This window comes from Carlito syrichta, unplaced genomic scaffold (assembly GCF_000164805.1).
Source record: "Carlito syrichta isolate Samal-C Ts95f unplaced genomic scaffold, Tarsius_syrichta-2.0.1 Scaffold304006, whole genome shotgun sequence".
NCBI lineage: Eukaryota > Metazoa > Chordata > Mammalia > Primates > Tarsiidae > Carlito > Carlito syrichta.
In genome coordinates this window covers 29170-45320 of record NW_007248102.1, presented here as the reverse complement: position 1 = coordinate 45320, position 16151 = coordinate 29170, and the positions used below count along the sequence as shown (strand labels likewise).

Below are 16151 nucleotides of genomic sequence, written 5' to 3'. Positions count from 1 at the left end.
CTCAAAAAAAAAAAAAGGAATTTTCTCACTAAAGTTTTTATTATATAGCTTTTATGAAAAAAATTTGGTATGTCATATATAAATTTTATACATTACATATAGATATATATTTAGGGCTTGTGAAGATGTGTAAAGAATACAATGAATATCTGTGTATCCACAAATCAGCTTAAGAAACACAATGTGACACAGTTAAACCTCACTAAATTATCTTTCTCAGTCATCTTTCCTTTACAGAGATGTAACTAGAGATAAAGGCTATTCTGTATTTGGTGTTTATTGTTCCCATATAGGTAATATTATTTTTTCTACATATTAGTGTGCTGTGTTTTAGAGCAATATTTAGGATTGTATTGCCTGTTTTCAAACCCCAAACCTACAGATGACCTCAATCCTGAAGGTGCAAATACTTGCTTTATTTGGTCAACGTGATGTTTCTGAGGCTCACTCCTAATATACAGGGCACTATTTCTGGACAACCTAGGCCTAGACAGGACATTTCTGCCCTGGGTTGGGTGCTTTCCAGATGCTGGTTCTGGTCCTTCTCCAATTGGATCCCTACATACTTTTTGAGAAGTCCATGGGCCGAGAGTCACGTCCATTTGGAACCTGTGACCTCCACTCCCTGTCTACACCAAGCTCTGGGTTCTGCGCCCCTGCAATACTGGAGCCCACTTTCAGGGCCCGTGTGACCTTCTTCCCTGGGTCTTCCTACATGTGGAAGGGATTTGCATGTATAGGCTAGCATGTCCATTGCCTCTGTATGGCAGCACTAGCAGTGTGGACCACTGCCTGGTGGGAGGGTAGGGAGGGGAGAAAGAAGGCGCTGGAAAGAAGCAGTGGCCAGAGTTGGGAGTCTGGGCTGACTTCCTCCACTCTGCAATACTCTATCACAGAACTCCAAGGAGTCTGTGAATTCCAAATTCAAGCTTGGCCTTTCTGGTTGTAATGAGGGTATATTTGTGATAGAAAGATAGAACATAATTCATTTAACCCTTTACCCACTTAGGGAAAAAAGTGCCATTCACTGCTGCAATTGTTTAATTTTACACAAATATGTTGCTGAAGCAAATCTGACTGGTTTTCAATGTGAAAATAAAATATAAAAACTGTTCTTGGAGTTATTTCTAAACAGAACTTGTCTCTAATCCTACAAGAATTACAGAGAGAGAGAGAGAGAATACTATATTTTAAAATTTTTTTTCCTTCGGCGTAAACACTGCAGCTACAAAGCACTGCTGGAGAGTATCCTCGGGTTAAACAGGGAAATGGTTAACTGTTTCTTAGCTTGACTTATTGATGTTAAATATTTAGACACTTGTACATGTACCTCCATTTAATGCCTTGCTCTGTGTTCCACAAATTTTAGAGAGGGACTACTCTGATTCACTCAAATGTTCACTTTCTTTTCTATAAATGCACACTCTGTACATTGATTTTCTTATTATTAAAATAGAGGCCCCTGTGGTGCTTCACACCTGTAATCCCAGCAATTTGAGAGGTTGAGGCAGGAGGATTGCTTGAGGCCAGGAGTTTGAGACCACCTTGAGCAACATAGTAAGACTTTGTCTCTTTAAAAACTAGAAATAAAATTAGCCAGGTGAAGTGGCACGTACTTGTAGTCCAACTACTCGGGATGCTGAGGTGGCAGGATGGCTTGAGCCCAGGTGTTCAAGGCTACAGTGAGCCATAATTGTGCCACTGCAGTCCAGCCTAGGCTACAGAGAGAGACCCTAGACCCTATCTCTGAAAAAATAATAATAAATTTAGATTGTTTTAATTTTTTTTTTTTTTTTTTCCTATTCAACCGTGATGCTTTGACATTTTGGTATTTGCTTCTTTGTGTATGTGTACAAGAGCTTCCCTAGGTATCTAGTAGTGGAATTTCCATACTCATCTTAAGTTTTATGAAATAATACCAAATTGTTTTCCAAACTGTGTTTGCCAAGTTATACTCCCACCAAATATGAACATTCCTTTGCTTCATATCCTGGCCTGGTGGTATGTAGCAATACAAGAAATATGAAATTATATCTCATTGTGATTTTAATTCTTTATGTATTCTTGGTCTCTAGCTTTTTTACTCGTTTTTTAAAGTTTGTCTTTTTTGGTGTCTCAGTAGTTACTTCTTATTTGCCTTTTACTTTTTTGGTAACCTTTTTTTTTTTTTTTTTGATGTGTTTCCGAGTTTTATTGTCTCACTTTTTATAATAGAAACCTCTCATTTTAAAAATTTTATTTTAAGGATGTGGGGTACATTTCAGGATTAGATATACAAGTGATCATCATACAGATAAAGTTTGGGCCTCCCTTTGGTCCCCTCTTCACCTGGCTTGAGATCCGGCACCCTTGTTTTTGGTAATCTTAGTGCTCTGTTTATTTTTGTTTGTAATAGTCTTTATTTATTTATTTACCATTTTTCAAAGGGCTAAAACCATTTTCAAGTGTATAGTTCAGTGGCAATAGTGCTTTCGTGATGTGGTATACCTGTCCTGACTATCAAATTCCAGAACCTTTTTATTACTCCTTACACTCATCAGCAATCACTCCTCATTCTCCCCTTACTTCAGCTCCCTAATCTACCTCTAATGTGTCTTTATGGATTTGCCTATTCTGGGTGTCTATCAACAGCATCTTATAATATGTGGCCTTTTATGTCTTCTTTCACTAAGCATAATGCATACAAGGTTTTCATTTTTCTTTTTTTTTGTTTTTGTTTTTTGAGTTGGAGTCTCACTCTGTCGCCCAGACTGGAGTGCAGTGGCCGCTCCCGGCCACTGCAGCCTCGACCTGCTGGACTCCGGCGGTCCTTCCGCCTCAGCCTTCCAAGGAGCTGGAACTACAGGCGTGCGCTACCATGCCTGGCTGATTTTTGATTTATTGTAGAGATGAGGTCTCGCCAAGTTGGCCAGGCGGGTCTCGAACCCACGGGCTCAGGCAATCCACTCATCTCAGCCTCCCAAGGCGCGGGATTACAGGCTGAACCACCGAGCCTGACTGGTTTTCATTTTTCTTTTGCATGTGCCATGTTGTTTGTGTGGTCATATTTACCTGGGAGAAGTTGTCCTGGAAGTTCCTTCTGTTACCAGTGTGCTCTGTCCATGGAGCCATGTTATTATACTGGTGACCTTAGAGATGTGCTACTGTCTGCAACATCATGACACAAGAGGGTGCACCCTGTCTAAATTCATTTGGGAATTTTTGTTCTCTTTTTAGATTTGCTACGCTTTTTTCTTTTAATTTGATCACATTAAACTTTCAGTGTCTGCAGTTTTCTGTAGAAATTAAGCTAAAAAACTTAATGATATTATCAGTGATATTATGAACCATGATAAAAAATAGTGACAGATAAACATCTGACCAAATGTTTTCTACTTTTTACATAATATAGAGATGGCAAAATTAAACACTTCAAGCAAGTATAGAAATGTTTTCTTTCCATTAAATGGTTCTAATGTGCTTACTGCTCCTGCTCACATTTACTTCCAAACTGGTATCTGTGATCTTTACCTTCAGGCTACTTTGGAATAGGTGAGGTCCCAAGTGCGGACGGGGAGAAAAGTAAAAGGTTCCAGGAGGACCTAGGATTTCAGGCACAGTGAAAAATCAGTTTAACCAAGTAGCACAGGGACGCTGGACTCCAGTTGGGAGGAGGGAGTTGAGACACATTTGGTGATCTTTTAACTCCTTCCCATACACAGAAGAGATTTGAATATGTTTCAGACCAACTCAGGGCATCAGGCAAGTACATCTAGAGAAGTAGTTTCCAAACATGTTGATCCCACACTTCTGTCAATAGAGCATGTTTTGAGCATGTATTTATAATATGTGTTTAAATTTTAAAACATTTATTTTTAAATTATATGATGGAGCTGGGTGTGGTGGCTCATGTCTGTAATTCTAGCACTTGGGAGGCCGAGGTGGGAAGATTGCTTGAGCCCAGCACCTCATCTCTACAAAAACAAAAAATAAAAAAATAAGCTGGGCTGACAGTAGTCCCAGCTACTCGGGAGGCTGAGGTGGAAGGATTGTCAGAGTCCAAGAGGCCGAAGCTGCAGTGAGCGGTGATTGTGCCACTGTACGCCAGCTTGGGCAATAGAGTAAGACACTGACTCAAAAAAACAAGAACAACAGCAACAAAAGAATTATATGATATATCTTAATTTATATATATATTAAATACTCATTTTTTACCTTCAAAATTTTTTAAATTAACTTTATCAGAGTAATGATTTTTGCACAATAAAAGTATACATTTAATGTGTATGGCTTGAAGAGTCCTAATAAATGGATTCACCTGTGTAATAATCATCTCAATCCAGATATAGAATGTGTTCATCAGCCTTGAAGATTCTCTTGTGCTCCTTCTTAGTTGATCAGTGGATCCCTCTAACTCCTCCTGCCTTTTCAGCCCAGGTAATAATTTTTTACCTTTTTAGATAAAAACGTAAATATAAAGAGTCCTAACATTTTTTCCCACACCCTGATGGATTGCTTTGCGTAGTGTCTGGGGTACAGGAGCCAAACTTTGGAGCAGCGCTTTTCCAGCTGTGATGTGCATGAGTCACATGGGAGAGCCTGCTAAAATGCAGATTCCCAAGTCACACAGCGGGGAACTTCTGGTCCCAAAGGGGAGGGTTGGGCAAACGGGTTCTTGTGCAGGGGTGCACTTCTTGGAACGTCACAAATGCAAGGTTTTGTGTGACTTCTGAGCGTGAGGGAGTTAAAAAAAAAAAAAAAGAAAGAAATGAATTCCTTAGTGCAGAATTAACAAAAGGTATTTTTAAAGTATTTCTTTCTCAGCTGGGCTTGGTGGCTCAGCCTGTAATCCCGCGCTTTGGGAGGCTGAGGTGAGTGGATTGCCTGAGCCTGCGGGTTCGAGACCCTCCTGGGCAACTTGGCGAGACTTCATCTCTACAATAAATCAAAAATTAGCCAGGCGTGGTAGCGCGCACCTGTAGTTCTAGCTACTTGGAAGGCTAAGGTGGAAGGATCACCAGAGCCCAGCAGGTCGAGGCTGCAGTGGCCGGGAGCGGCCACTGTACTCCAGTCTGGGTGACAGAGTGAGACTCCAACTCAAAAATAAATAAATAAATAAAAAATAAAGTATTTCTTTCTCAAAGGTTGGGGTGACATGTCTGTTACTTTTATGTGATAGAACCACAAGACATAGGAAACCTTTGCCATTTGAGTCACCACATCAACAAATATTTATTGAGCACATACTTTATGTTACAAATAGAAGACTATTCTAGAGGCTCCTACCCCTTTCTCACTAAAGGGATTCTCAAATATTGTTAACTAGTGAAATAATCTTGCTCTAGTTTATTTAATATTCATATTAATTTCCAAAGGGATTTATGTTGGGAAGTATGGATGAGGAAGAAGAGGCTTGTGAGAGGAGACAAGCCTTGTGTGACCGACCTACTTTCTCTAACAATGAAGATTTGGGCAATAACACCATCATCTCCGACCCTTTATGCTCATTTTTCTCAATTCTGATGTGGGCCTGGGGTGATGATTCCCAGACTTTGCTGCGCATTGGAATCACTTAGAGAATCCTTAAAAAATACTGATGCCTGACTCCCACATTCTGATTTATTTTATTTTTTTGTTGAGTTGGAGTCTCACTCTGTCGCCCAGACTGGAGTGCAGTGGCCTCGACCTGCTGGGCTCCGGCGATCCTTCGGCCTCAGCCTTCCAAGTAGCTGGAGCTACAGGCGCGCACTACCACACCCGGCTGATTTTTGATTTATTGTAGAGATGAGGTCTCACCAAGTTGCCCAGGCGGGTCTCGTACCCACGGGCTCAGGCAATCCACTCACCTCAACCTCCCAAGGCGCGGGATTATAGGCTGAGCCACCGAGCCGGGCCCACATTCTGAATTAATTAGGGTATAAATTAGGCTTTAGGATTTTTTTTTTTTGAATAGCAGGATTTATGGGGAGAACAGAAAAGCTCCCACATTGAGAGGGGACCCGAAGGGCTTGCCCAGCTTTGGGTTTTTAAAAAAGTTCCTAGGTGGTTTTAGTGGGCAACAAAGTTTGTGAACCATTAAACTAGGGGACTAGAGAAACAAGTCAAGACTTGGTAAGATTTTCACAATAACAGAGAGGTGATTTTTTTTGGTGGCACAAGTGCAGTTTGTCCTAATCTTGGTACAGGCATGTAGTAGTGTAGTATGCGCAGATCCCGGTCTCCTGCTTCTCCCCTCCCCCCCGCCCCACCCCACCCCACCCCACCCTACCCTACCCTCTCGCGGGGAGGTCCGGTCGTGTAGCCCTCTGCTGCTCAGCCTTGCGGCGTACTCGGTGTATTCTTGTCCATCAGTGCAGGCTGAGAGGCTTGTGGCATCTGCAGCCCTGGGCTCACCCTGCACCTGCTGTGAGCTGGGGCCCTTTTCTCCGTGCCTAATGTGTTTTGGGTGATACACTTGTGGTTAATAGGAGCCCATTTTTCTCGGCTCCACCCTCCCTTTCCTCCCACATCCTTTGTTTCCCTTCTCATGTGATCTCTACTGCCCTATTCTGTCTGCCACCTTACCAGGGGTTCCAGATTCGGTATACCATCCCCACCCTCTAAGAGCATGGCAATTTAATCTTGAGCATCAGCAGTATAAACATATAGGGAATAGGAGTCTCGTGGCTTTAAAATAATATTTCATTAGAGTTGTTTTTGATTCATGACATTTTATTCTTTAGAGTTCAATGCTCTCTAGATTTTATCTTTCACACATCCTGCTTTCTTTTTTACCTGGCTTATATGATGTTGAGCCATTTCCTGTTTTCTATACAAGTCAACTGTCTCTGGGTTTTTTTTTTGTTTGTTTTTTTCAGTCGGAGTCTCACTCTGTCTCCCAGGCTGGAGTGCAGTGGCACACTCACAGCCACCACAGCCTCGAACTGCTGGGCTTAGGTGATCCTTCCGCCTCAGCCTTCCGAGTAGCTGGAACTACAGGCGCACACCACCATGCCAGGATAATTTTTTGCTTTATTGTAGAGACACTTACAAAGTTGCCCAGGCTAATCTCGAACCCCTGGACTCTGGCAATGCTCTCACCTTGGCCTCCCAAAATGCTGGGATTACAGGCTTGAACCATTGCACCTGGCCAACTGTCTCTGTTTTTATCAACTTCATGAGGAATTGGGAAGCAGAGGTGGTGAAAGGGAGAAGGGGAGAAGGGAAGGGGTATTTCAATACAAATTGCTGTTAAAAAAAATCAGACTTTCTAAGGGAAATCATGTCTTTCTCTTTTTTACTGACTGTTGAGCTGAGAGCGATGCCTGTGTTTACCAATCTGTGAAGTGCAAGAGCTCAGAGATGAATATGCTGTTCAGGAACCTAACCTAGAATGGGATCTGACAGGCCCAACTAGCGATTCTCAGCCCTGACTGCACACTGGAATCACCCAGGGTCCCACCCCGTCAAAGATCATCAATCTCTGAGGGTGTGGCCCAGGTTTAGGTATTTTTAAACACTGCCTAGCTGATGATTATGTGTAGCCGGAGCTGAGAATCACTGTGCAGGCTAGCTGTTTAGACCGCACCCGTGGTGGGGGAGGGCACTTACTGCCTGGGTTAAAATAACATTGTGTTCTGTGACTGGAAGAGAAAAGTGAAAAGGTCATTTGTTTTTGGACTTTTGGCCTAAGATTCCAGAGAGACAATCCTTCTTCTTTCAAGGCCTCTTCGCTCCTTTTTAAAACAGTTATCTCCTATCCCTCTTGCTGTTTGTTTGAAGTTTATCTGCTCCAGAAGCCCGTAGCATTCTGCAAAGGCTTGTTTTGTCCTGGAAAATTCATAATGGTTTGTGGGTGAGCTCTTTTTTGTTCTGGGAAGTGGGAAGTTCCCGTGGCTTCTCATCAGCATTCTGCAGGACCCATTGTCCTTTTGTGGGGAGGCAGCCCTGAGTCTTCATACTCTGTAAGCTCCTAAAACCAGCTTGTTAGAAATGCACATTCTCAGCCCCCATCCCAGAACTACTTTTTCAGAGACTCTAGGGCAGGAACCCAGCAATCTGTTCTAACAAACGCTCTGGGTGATGCTGATACATGCTGAAAGTTTGAGTACCACCCAGTAGGTCTGGGATGGGGCTCGAGAATTTGCATTTCTGATAACCTGCTAGGTAATACTGAAGATGCTGGTCCAGGACTCCACTTGAGCACCGCCAGCTTAGCCATTCCCACGAGGCCGTGGGAGGCGTTCACACTATTTCCAGGCTTAAGCCTACTGGCCAATATTAGACACTTGGAGCTGGGGCAGAAGAAAATGGAAAGGAAGCTTCTGCCCAGCTTGAACCTAAACATGATCTCCTTCCAGCTCTAATCATGTCTCATGCTGCTGAGCCTTTCTCCTCAACACAGATCACAAACAAATAATTCTGTCCTCAATTGTGTTCCTTCTGCACCCTTCATATTATTTATGCCCGTTCTTTCTACCTGTACTCTGCTCTCAACTTTCCGTTTAGTAGTGGGAACGGTGACCTAAATAATTCTGAATGGCAATTTTTTTTCTTTTGGTTTAGAAAAGTTTTGGATCTGGTTTTTTGTTTCGTTTTGTTTTTTTCCCAGCTTAGGTTTTTTGCCTGTTTATAAAGATCTGGGTTCATTACCAGATATTCCTCTTGCCTAGTCACCCTTCTCATTTTGTTGGGCCTCAGTTTCCCTAAGTAGGATTATTGTGATGGGGCATGGTTACCTGAGACCACAGAACCCAAAAGCAAGCAGAGAGCTGAGGTCGGCCTTATCAAGGAGCACCAGAAACATGCTAAAAGCCAGTCACTGAATAGAGAAAGCAGGGAGATGACCCACCTGGGCCTGACCAGCAGTCTGTGTCTTCTCCAGGAAGCAAGGTACATAGGAGGGCTGGCCAGGTGTCAAGGGCTGGCCAGTAGCTGACAGAGTTGTTGATTCTGTGATTTTTCTTACCAAAAAGAAAAAGAAAATGATCACTGCTAGATCTGAAGGCAATCCAGAGAGTTTCAAAAATGTTTTACACACAGGCAATAGCATTTGCATACGTGATTTTTAAAGATTAATTCTTAGAGAATAACTTGTACCTAGATGTTTACATTTTTCAAAAAATCACCGATCTCGAATAAGGCCATTTTGCATTTCTGTTTACCAGTGACAAACAGTTAAAAAAATAATAGTAGCAACAGATAATGTTTGATATTTGGGAGATGAAAGAGAACTATTAAAAGAAAAATTTTAATTCACACTAGGAAAAAAACAGAACAAGACTTAAATAAGTGGGGAGCTATTTTCTGTTTCAGAATCAGATTTAATGAAGTTACAGTGACATACTTAATATCCAATTTAGTTTATGGAGTTCATAGAAATTAGATTTCTAATATGTTATTTTATGAAAATTGACAAAACCCTGATACAATAGATACATTTTTTAAATGGGCTGAATGCAGTGGCTTATGCCTGTAATCCCATCACTTTGGAAGACTGAGGTGGAAGGGTCGCTTGAGGTCAGGATTCCGAGACAAGTCTGGGCAACATAGTGAGACTTCATCTCTACAAAAAATAATAAATAATTAAATAAATAAACTCCAGTCAGTGTCACCAAAAAAAACACACAAAAAAACACACAACAAAATGCTGTATTATAGTTATCTAGCTGTGGTAGATGAATTAATTTTGCAAGTTCTAAAGCAGTAGGCTAAATTATGAATTATGAATAAGAAGGACCTGATTATATAAAAATTCACCATAACAATCTTAATTCTTGAGGAAAAAGGAAAAAATGCAAAACTATTTGATGCAAACAAAATTGGTAAAAATTAATATTAAAAATATGAAAAACAGTTATAAGTCTATAGGTCAGTACCCATTCTCTACTAGATAAATGGTTAAAGGATATGAGCAAATAGTATAAATAAGATGAAATATAAGCATCAAGCCAACATTTGGGATTATTTCTGTCTTAACAATAAAAATATGAATTAATAAAAGTACAAGTTCATTTCATACCTATTGAGGTAGTAAAGTGACAAAACTCAGTGCTAATATGCTTGTGGAGGAGTAGGCACACGCCCAGATTGCTGTTATGTTTTCTGGAGAGCAGTAGATCCAAAGGAAACACAGGCTACCAAGAAAATTGTTGGTTTCCTGAGGCAACACTCCCACAGGAATAACTCCTAAGAAAATAATGTAAAAGAAGAATGATTATTTGTGTAATGATACATGAAGCCATACTATGCATGTAGTGAAAATCTGGCCATTACCTAACTACCTGATAACTTGAGAGTTGCGTTGCAAACTAGAAAATATTACTATGCCATTGTGATAATAACTACTAAAGCCATACATCTGAGGACTTGAATGATATCATACATAGCATATGCAAGATAAAAAAGTGGAATGGGTTTGTCAGAACTCTGTCAAAGTATGTTTGTCTAATGAGTGCATCAGTGCTACTAGGATTTCTCAGTGATCCCAGTCAGTGCTTCTCAGATGTTAATATGATTAAATCAAGTCTCAGTTGCCACGGATGGCTTACAAATTGGAAATGTCAGATTATTCAATTTCATAATCACAGAAAGTGCTATTGGACAGCATTAAGCTAAATCATTAATGTCTCAAAAGTGAAGGGGATCTTTTTTTCTGTAGAGTTATTTGAAATGTACAATTAAAAGCTTATTCTCTTCCTTTGTAGTCACAAATAATATGTGTGTATATCAGTTATAAGACATAAAAGAGATATAACAACGCACAATTTTATAGAATGAAAATGTTAAATAAATAGAATTGTTTCATGTAGTATATTGTCAGTCCATTGATATGTTATCATAATTTGTTCTTTGTTTCTTGATAGGTAATCATTCTGATAGTTTGTTTTCAGTTTCTTTGCCAATTTTTGCCTCTTCTGTCCTTTCTAAGCTATACACAAATTATAACTTAATGTATACTGGGAAGATGTTTAAAGAAGTATTACAGCCGGGCTCGGTGGCTCAGCCTGTAATCCCAGCGCTTTGGGAGGCTGAGGTGAGTGGATTGCCTGAGCCCGCGGGTTCGAGAACCGCCTGGGCAGCGAGACCTCATCTCTACAATAAATAAAAAAATCAGCCGGGCGTGGTAGTGTGCGCCTGTAGTTCCGGCTACTTGGAAGGCTGAGGCGGAAGGATCGCCGGAGCCCAGCAGGTCGAGGCTGCGGTGGCCGGAAGCGGCCACTGCACTCCAGTCTGGGTGACAGCGTGAGACTCCAACTCAAAAAAAAAAAAAAAAAAGTATTGCAGCACTTTAAAGTCAGATATGTGTATACAAGTGTATAATTTGTGAAGAAAATACATTGCACCCCATCTAGCTGTTTTTTATACCTTTATTTTATTAAAGTGTATTCTTGAAGCAGGACCGACCTGTGTCAGTTATCAAAGAATATGGGTATTTATCTTTGTTGACTGAAAGTTTTATGACTGATTTCTTTTTTTTTACATCTGTGAAGTGGAAACACTGGCAATTGTCATGTTTTCTTCCAGGAACTTATGCAAATATTCTCATGAAGTTCTCTCAGAAGAGAACTACAGAGTCCTGAAAATTCACGAGCTCTCTGGACTTAACCAAGAGGAACTGGCAGTGCTCCTCCTCCAAAGTGACCCTTTTTTTATGCCTGAGGTAAGTTATGATCCCTCAGTTTAAGAAACAGGGAGAATATTATTGGTAGTGTTGTATCATGGATATGTTGGAACAGGAGCAGAAAAATCTCAGAGTTAGCACCAGGACTCTGCGGGTAACAGTCAAAGCTGTTGCTGAGTGACTTCAGAGATCCCAGGTATTTCTCTTCTGTTTGGGGTTTTATAAGAAACTTTAGCTGGAATGCCTCCTCCACTAGGCTGCTGAAGAACCCTGTGTGAGCGAGTAGGAGCTGATAATATAATAGTAACAGGACTAGTTGAGGCTTTACATGGTTGTGGGGGTGCATCTGAGGTTGACTTTTGATTGAGGTTTGGAAGATGACAGGGAAGATGAGGGCACAGGCTAAGCTGTTGTAACAGAGACCCTCCCCAATACAGTGGTTCATATAAAATATAATTATATTTCTCTGTCACTTGATAGTTTAGATTGGGGTCAGCAATCTATAACTTACAACCCAAATCTGGCCTGCCACCTATTTTTATAAATAAAGTTTTATGGGAATACAGCTACACCTATTTGTTTATGTAATGCCTATGGCTGTTTTTACTCTACAAAGGCAGGCTAAGTAGTTGCAACAGAGACCAAATGGCCTGCAAAGCCTAAAATATTTACTCTCTCATCCTTTACAGAAGAAGTTTGCCAACTCTTGGTCTTGCTGGGATGTGGGCAGAGAGGTAGCCTGAGTGGTCAGGCAGTGGGACTTCATGATGTCATCCAGGAATTCAGGCCAGTAGGTCAATACTATTATTTTCCACATGTGGCTTCCATCTCTGGGTACAATGAGACTATACTCATTGTCACCAATTTCTAACCGGTGGGAACATAGAGAGGAAGTAAATGGAAAGCAAACAATTTCCTTTTCTAGAGATGTGACATTGTATATGTTGTATATAGCACATCTGCTCACATCTCATTGGTCAGAGCTTATCACATGGTCACACTTAACTGAAAAGGAGGCTGGGAAATATAGTTTCTGGCTGGGTAACCATATGTCCACCTAAAACCTTAAAATTTCTATTATTAGAAGAAACTTAGGTACAATGGCGGATAATTAACAGTCTTGTCCACACAGGAGTATAGACTTGAGGATCACAGGATACTGTTTAAAGCATAGTATCTGCCTGAGAAAAAAATCCTTTAATAGAGAAGTTAGCCTCACATTGAAAGAGAGGCACAAAAATGTAATGAAAGACCCAGATGGTGTCAGTAGGAAGGATGGAGACCATATAAGCAAGGTTGAAATTCAGATGCACTTTCTTTATGTGATGAGATAGTAATTGGGGACTTCTGGAGAGTGAAACATTTTTTGACTCTGAGCTCAGTGTACATATTTCCCTAAGGACTTAAAAAAAGTATGACATGAGAAGTGATTTTTGAGTCAGCCATAGTATTCAAAAGAAATATGAATGCAAAACACATATTAAACACCTACTGGGGAGAGGAAATAAAATATATCCTGCTTCCTCCCCTGCCTCATGCATTCTTCTATCTAGATATTGGATTTGTGTTTCTCTCTCTCTCTTTCTTTTTAGGAGTACAAGATTTAAAGGTCTCTTGGCCTGTGTGTCAGCCCAGCCCTCATGCCTACCAGCATGGGGAAAATGCCTTACACACCAACGTCTTTAAAGGTTCTGCTGGCAGGGGTATACTGTCCTTTTCCTTTCATGCGAGGGAATGACAAGGTGAAGCCTTGTTATACAACATAAGAGTGTTGACCTGTGGTCTGCCTTAATCTGGTGTGAACTTGGAGGTTTAGAAAGGCCACTTGTTGGGTGTGATTCCTGCCTCAGTTCTTCAAAAACACCAAGCACTTTTAACATCAGGCCACGCATCTGTGTCAAGTCCCTGGGGAATAAGGGGAGTGTTAGCTCTTCCCTTCTCTAAGGTGGAGGTTGGCAGTTATGAACCTAAGAGAAATTGCTGTTGTGTGAGGGATCTCAGAAGACCCTGCTGACCAAAGCTCTATGAGGACAATTCTTTTATCAAACAGTTCAAAGAAGGGTGTAATGTCATTCAAGGTTCCCTCTCCCTTGTAAGAATTCAGTACCTAGGAGGCTGAGATGAGGGGATTGCCTGAGCCCACAGGTTCAAGACCAGTCTGGGCAACTTGGCGAGACCTCATTTCTACAATAAATCAAAAAATTAGCCAGGCGTGGTGGCACATGCCTGTAGTTCCAGCTACTTGAAAGGCTGAGGCAGAAGGACCAACTGAGCCCAGCAGGTGGATGCTGGGGTTGCTGGGAGCGTGCCACTGCACACTCCAGCCTGGGCGACAGAGCGAGACTCCAACTCACAAAAAAAAAGAAAAAAGAATTCAGTACCCATGCTTAGTGGATGGGGTGGGAAGTCTCTCCCCTGACCCCTTTTCTTTTGAATCAGTCATCTCACTCTGTTGCCCAGACGTGAATGCAGTGGCATGATCACGGCTCATGGCAGCCTTGACCTCCTGGGTGATCCTTCTGCCTCAGCCTCCCGAGTAGCGGTACTACAGGTGCATGCCACCATGCCCAGCTAATTTTTTGATTTTCTTTCTTTCTTTTTTTTTTGTAGAGCCAAGGTCTTGCCATGTTGCCCAGTCAGGTCTTGAACTCCTGAGCTCGAGTGATCTCTCTGCCTCCGTCTCCCAAAATTCTGGGATTACAGGCATGAGTCACTGCATCCCACCTGAAGCTTATTTTTAGCTAATAACTTACTTGCCATTTTCCACTTGTCAGTTCAGATCCCATACTAGAAGACTACATTGTTTCCTGAACTAGAGCTCTGGGGAGCTGGTGTCTGTAGTTAGCATGAGTTAGTATCATTGGCATAAGTTTCTATTTGAAATTCTGGGCGAGAGGAGTCTCGGCCAGGCTCGGTGGCTCAGCCTGTAATCCTGCGCCTTGAGAGGCTGAGGTGAATGGATTGCCTGAGCCTGCGGGTTCAAGACCCTCCTGGGCAACTTGGCGAGACCTCATCTCTACAATAAATCAAAAAATTAGCCAGGTGTGGTAGCGCGCACCTGTAGTTCCAGCTACTTGGAAGGCTGAGGCCGAAGGATTGGTGGAGCCCAGCAGGTCGAGGCTGCAGTGGCTGGGAGCGGCCACTGCACTCCAGTCTGGGTGACGGAGTGAGACTCCAACTCAGAAAAAAAAAGAAGCGTCTCTAAAGAAGCATTTTCAGTTGGGGGTGTAAGAGTTTTTTTGTGGGGTTTTAGCAGGAGGGGTCAGCCGGAATTCAACTGATTTCAAGAATAGTTGGGCAAGGATGACTCTCCAAGGAGGGAGCAATTATCCCTGCAGATTAGCAGCTGTTATTTGGACAATCTGGATGTTATCAGAAAGGATGAGGAGGAAGAGAGGGGCTAAGTTAAATAAAAGAAGGAGTGTAGCAAAACAGCTGGTGGGGGTGGTGGTGGATAGGATAGGCACCTGAGAGAGTCACCCTGGAATGTTCTCAGTCTCTTCATTGGTTGTTTTGCATTTGTTCATTCAAGATTTCAGAGTCCTGCAAATGTCAAGCACTGTGTTAAATACTGGAGCCAGGCAGTGGGCAGACACACTCCCTGCCCTTAAACACTTAAAATATTCACATTTTTTCACTTTGCTTTGATAACATGAAAACATCAGGCAAACCTGACTTCCTGGTATATAAACTTGTAAATCTAGAAAGTGCTTATTAAAGGAAGAAGTGCTTTCATTTGTTCTGGCCTAATTTAAGGCAGGAGCATTCTTGCTTAAACATCAGCATGGTGATAGGAATGTTATCAAAGCATCGTTTGTGGAGCTGATAATTGTTCTTTATGTGCTATGGCCTCTAGGACACTGGTTCTCAAACTGTAGCATGCATCAGAATCACCTGGAGAGTTGGCTAAAATACAAATTGTTGGGCCCCCCACCTCTGGTGCTTCTCATAGGGAGAGTTGCATTTCTAATAAGTTTCCAGGTGGTACTGATGATGTTGGTCAGGGAATCACACTTTGAGAACTGCTGGTCTAGAGTCTAGATAAATAGACTGGATAGCAGTTATATGTATCTCTTTGAATCAAGTTTTAAAAGTTGTCTACCTGGCTAAACCATTGTTACTGGTGTCTGAGTCCATGGCCTTGCCATCTAGACAAATCACGGTGAACCATGTTGATCTGGTTTGCTCAGAGTCTATCAGAACAACTTACAAATATTTTCATCTTCAAAATGTCTGAAATTCAGATTTCTTATGAATTATATTGGTTTCCTCCTTTCATGGTTCAAACATTTGCATGACACTTTATATTTTGTACAGTGCATTCACATGTTTTTATTTAGTCTGCTTAACAACTTAGGTAAATGGCACAAATGCTTTCCTTCTGTTATGGCAAAGGAAACAGACTGGAATAGGTAAGAGGGCGGGAATCCTCTGAGATCACGTAGCTGCTTTTAGGGCCTCAGACTTTAAAACCGGTGTCTTTCAGTTCTGTGTCATACGGCCTGGCTTCAGTGGCAGGATTCCTTCTGCCCTCTTTTCAGTGGGAACCATGTCACTTCAGATCTAGTCC

The 16151-nt window shown here is 41.7% G+C and overlaps 1 protein-coding gene across 1 annotated transcript in view; it reads left to right on the top strand.

Moving 5' to 3' along the window:
* Positions 1-16151, top strand: part of ZC3HAV1 (zinc finger CCCH-type containing, antiviral 1) — a 49182-nt gene that overhangs the window by 7202 nt on the left and 25829 nt on the right. Inside the window, exon 4 of the mRNA XM_021713050.1 lies at positions 11485-11620. Coding sequence (XP_021568725.1) covers positions 11485-11620 — 136 coding nt within the window. The remainder of the gene's footprint in view (positions 1-11484; positions 11621-16151) is intronic.